Consider the following 4316-nt stretch of genomic DNA (forward strand, 5'->3'; position numbering starts at 1 on the left):
AGCTAGATGGCGCTGTTGTTACAGCTGTGTGATGCCTCCTATGGCAAAATCTGCAGGTTTTCTCACCTCTCCTGCTGCACATTTAAATGCATAGATAATGTTTTTCCACATAAATACATTTTGCTTTACTATCTATAAGCTCAATGACTATATATATATATAGTTTGTGTATTGCTGACTGAGGTAAAATGAATATATATATACATATATATATATATATATATATATATATATATACATTGTCTCTTTAAAATAAATCATCATGTAAATATATAGATACGTATATACTGTTTGAAAGCTTTTATTTATTGAAATACTCATATTCTTTATACTTCAGTAAAAGTCCATTGCACGTCTCAGGGATCCAACCCTGCTGTTTACAGCTCCCCAGTCACTGAACCTCCTGTACTCTCCGGGTCTCAGGTAATACTGACGCCCCTTGTAGTTGGGCTCTTCATAAAAGATCCAGTGTCCCTCAAACACATTGCAGGACTGGATGTCCTGGTACCGGAACTGCTCATGAAGATTGGAAGAGTCATCGGTAATGTCCATAAGCTGACCCTTGCATTCTTCTCTCTCATACACCTTTATCCTGTATGTACCCTTGTGCTATTGTAACAAATAACAGAAGGACAAAGTTAGAATAAGAAAATATACTACTGTACAGCAGTTCTACACAATAATACTTAAAGATTTAGAAATGTAGGAAACCTGTCGATGTACAATGGGCTCGTCTATGTAAACTGCTGAAGCACAAACCGAGGAATGTTGTCACAATGTCAAAATGTTTACCTAAAACATGTAGACATGTGCAGAATGTCAACATTCTGCAGGGACCAGAGGGGAAGGGTTAGGAAGGGGGAAGATTAAAGCTAGGCTCTATGGAGGTTAGACATCAGGAGGGGAGGTTAGGGGTTAGGGTTAGGCACTAGGAGGGAAGGCTTTAGTTAGACTACAGTAGGGGAGGATAAGGTTAGACACTTGGGGGAGGGTTAGGGTTGGGCACTAAGGGGAGGGAGGGTTAGGCTACAGTAGGGGAGGATAGGGTTAGACACTTGGGGGAGGGTTTTGGTTAGACACTAGGGGGAGGGTTAGGGTTGGGCACTAGGGAGATGGAGGGTTAGACTACAGGAGGAGAGGTTAGGGTTAGTTACTAGGGGAAAGGTTTTGGTTAGACACTAGGAAGATGGTTAGGCACTAGAGGGAGGAAGTGTTAGACTGCAGGAGGAGAGGATAGTGTTAGACTTAAGGGGGAAGGTTAGGCACTAGATGGAGGAAGTGTTAGACTGCAGGAGGAGAGGATAGTGTTAGACATAAGGGGGAAGGTTAGGCACTAGAGGGAGGAAGTGTTAGACTGCAGGAGGAGAGGATAATGTTAGACACAAGGGGGAGGGTTAGGGTTGGGCAGTAGGCAGAGGGCTAGACTACAGTAGGGGAGGATAGGGTTAGACACTTGGGGGAGGGTTTTGGTTAGACATTAGGGGGAGGGTTAGGCACTAGGGGCAGGGTTAGGGTTAGATTGCAGGAGGCGAGGATAGGGTTAGGCACTAGGAGGAGGGTTAGGCGTTAGGATTAGTTATATTTGCCATTGGACGTCATCGTGATGTCACCGCAGGACCTGTAAGGGTTTTCCATTACATAATAAGCAACATCAACACTAAATCCCTGGGCATATCAGTGCTTGTGTGTCAGAGTGCACACTGTTTACTATCTGCAGAAAAACAGCATATGACTGCAGAGCTATCTAGGTCCAAGTGGCAAGTGTAGGGATTGTGGTGACACAATTTGCATCACTATGGCTCCAACCCTCTCTATTCAACACTCTAGCAGCTTCATGGTACAGAGAGTATGGCCACGATGATGTGATTCGCAGAAAATTGTACCATCAAGTTCCCACCCACTTGCTTTTTGAGGTGGGTGGGATATGGTATAATGCCCATCTCTCCTTTGAGTCTGGCAGAACCCCAAATATTCTGTAAGTATGTGTGGATAATACAGGTGTCATAGAATGGCGCTGTGTGGACAAACACATGGTGGATGTGAGGCGCCTTGTAGCATGGCGCCTGGAGGCAAGATCTTCCCCCTTACTAAATCTCTTCCTGCAACCAAAACACACCCCCCCCCCACAAACACACAAACACTAGTTCTCCTTCTGCACACCACCCACACATGTTCTTACCAGCACACAAGATGCATTCAGTAGGGATGTACATCAGAGACCCGACACTGAATGGTCAATTGTATTGCATGAAAACTGTACGATGACATGATAGCTAGCTATCAGATCGGCATCAGAAAGCTGCATCCGATTGCTGGCAACCATTGAATACCTACATTTTGATGGAAAAGTACTTCCATCGGATTGGGAACATCAATGGGTACTAACCATAGGCTTCAGATGTCCATGCCTAGCATTCAGTACCATAGGCTGCAGCTGCACCCATCTCTGTGCACCTACTGGCTCCCATACAGGCCCTGGTATTCTGAACTGTGGCCACGCCCCTTCCCCTGCAAGCTCTGCCCCCCCCCCACACAAACACCTGGTACCCAAAGAGAAATATTTCCATTGAATTATGCCACTGGATGTGACCTTTTCACAATGTTGCTACAGGGCCTCTTACTTCCGAGCTATGTATCAGTGCATTCAGAATTTCTAAACCTGGGTACACATTAGCCAATATGTAGACTATATGTCATCCAATCTGGCGGATCAGGATGGCTTATCGTCAACATTGGCCCGAGTGTACCCACTACTAACGACCAAGTGTGCTCCCATTTGGTCATCAGTTGCATCGTCAGATCGGCCCTACATGTAGCTCAATCTGATAATCCAACTGATGACCCCATGCAGCAGGATGCAGGCGGTTGGGCACCGTGTAATGTGTACCAGCTGCGCGATATGTCGGCCCGTCGGCAGTCACGCTAGGTACATACATAGTTAAGTGTGTACTCAGCTTCACATTCAGAAAAGATCTGTGTTAATTAAGAATTCATGTTTTCTCCTGTATTTTTTGGGCAATGTCTGTAAGATACATGAATCCATCTTTTTTGTTTCTTCAGCAAATACGTAGTCTTTTAGTATTTTGTTCACCATCATATCTCCCAGCAGCTTGTTATTACTTATCTCCTGTCCCTGTTACTGGGCAGTGGGCATCGAATATGAGCTTGTCCCATAGAAGAATTATTGTGAAGCTTCTCTACTGAAGAATGTAAATGGACTGGGTCATTAAATGTTCCTATGGAAATTTTACAAAATTGAGATTTTTGCACAATTTAATAGAGAGACCACTAGGGTTGTTTTGAAATCCATGAGGCCTGGGTACTGAGGGGGGCATGGTCAATGTTGGGAGGAGATGCCACAACCCTTCTGAAAATGAAGCAATGTGAAAATATGTCCCCCTCAGCAGCTGGCATGGGGCCCTCCAACAGTCCTGGCCCCCAGTCCAGTCCAGCAGCCACTGATAGGATTTGTCTTATAGCATTCAGTAATTTGCAACTTATTGCCACTTTATGGAGCTGTTCCATTTATTTTAGGACTCACCTGTGGGATGACACGGCACGAGCGTATGGAGTCATTGTACCCCAGCCAGTGCTGGCAGTCAGGATATTCTCCTCGCTTGAGAAAGTACTGGTAGCCCCTGTAATTGGGGTGCTCATAGACCATCCATGGTCCACTTTCCACTTTGATGGAGTTGCAGCGGCTGAAGTATGAGTGCAGGTCGGAGCAGTCAGTGCTGCACTCATGGAAGCGGCCCTGGAAGTTCCTGTCCTCGTAGAAGATGATCTAGAAGAAGAACATTAACAGGAACAGACCTAACTGTCAACCAGAAGACGTTCTTTACTTGTTGAAAATAATGCAGTTGGGTTAATTGATGACATGTTACGTATAGAATGATTTACCTTTCCCATTTTCGGGCTCTCTCTGTGTGTAAGCTCTGGGTGTAGAGAGCGAACATAGCTGGCTTTATATATTCAGCGCATCTCGTGCTTGTTTTGCATACATTGAACAAAAGAGGATTTAATCTGTCTAGTAGGGTGAGTTTATAGTTCTTTTATGCGGCTTTGTTGTCTGTAGTGCTAGCTATTACTGTACGTCTTTGTATAGTACAGAATCAATGCAAATAATACAAGTGTTATGTCTCTTTTAAAAGGCTGCGATGTAGAGGACATGTCAGCAACACTGTGCGTTTATTCCAGGCTTAACCGGGTCACAAGTTATATTTCAATTGTGAAATTCTAGTGATCAATGTAAGAATATACCATAATGTGCAAAAGGTTTAGGCAGGTGTGAAAAAATGCTGCAAAGTAAGAATGCT

The 4316-nt window shown here is 44.4% G+C and overlaps 1 protein-coding gene across 1 annotated transcript; it reads right to left on the reverse strand.

The window, feature by feature from the left end:
* Positions 1–285: 285 nt before the first annotated feature.
* Positions 286–3963, reverse strand: LOC148501758 (gamma-crystallin 2-like). The gene is made up of 3 exons (XM_088450014.1): positions 3901–3963; positions 3542–3784; positions 286–609 (listed from the first exon to the last, which is right to left on the reverse strand). Exons 1-3 carry the CDS (start codon positions 3907–3909, stop codon positions 334–336), a joined length of 528 nt encoding a protein of 175 aa, XP_088306140.1. The 5' UTR covers positions 3910–3963; the 3' UTR covers positions 286–333.
* Positions 3964–4316: the final 353 nt, after the last annotated feature.

The sequence above is a fragment of the Taudactylus pleione genome, unplaced genomic scaffold (assembly GCF_031769625.1).
Source record: "Taudactylus pleione unplaced genomic scaffold, aTauple2 ptg000503l, whole genome shotgun sequence".
Taxonomy (NCBI): domain Eukaryota; kingdom Metazoa; phylum Chordata; class Amphibia; order Anura; family Myobatrachidae; genus Taudactylus; species Taudactylus pleione.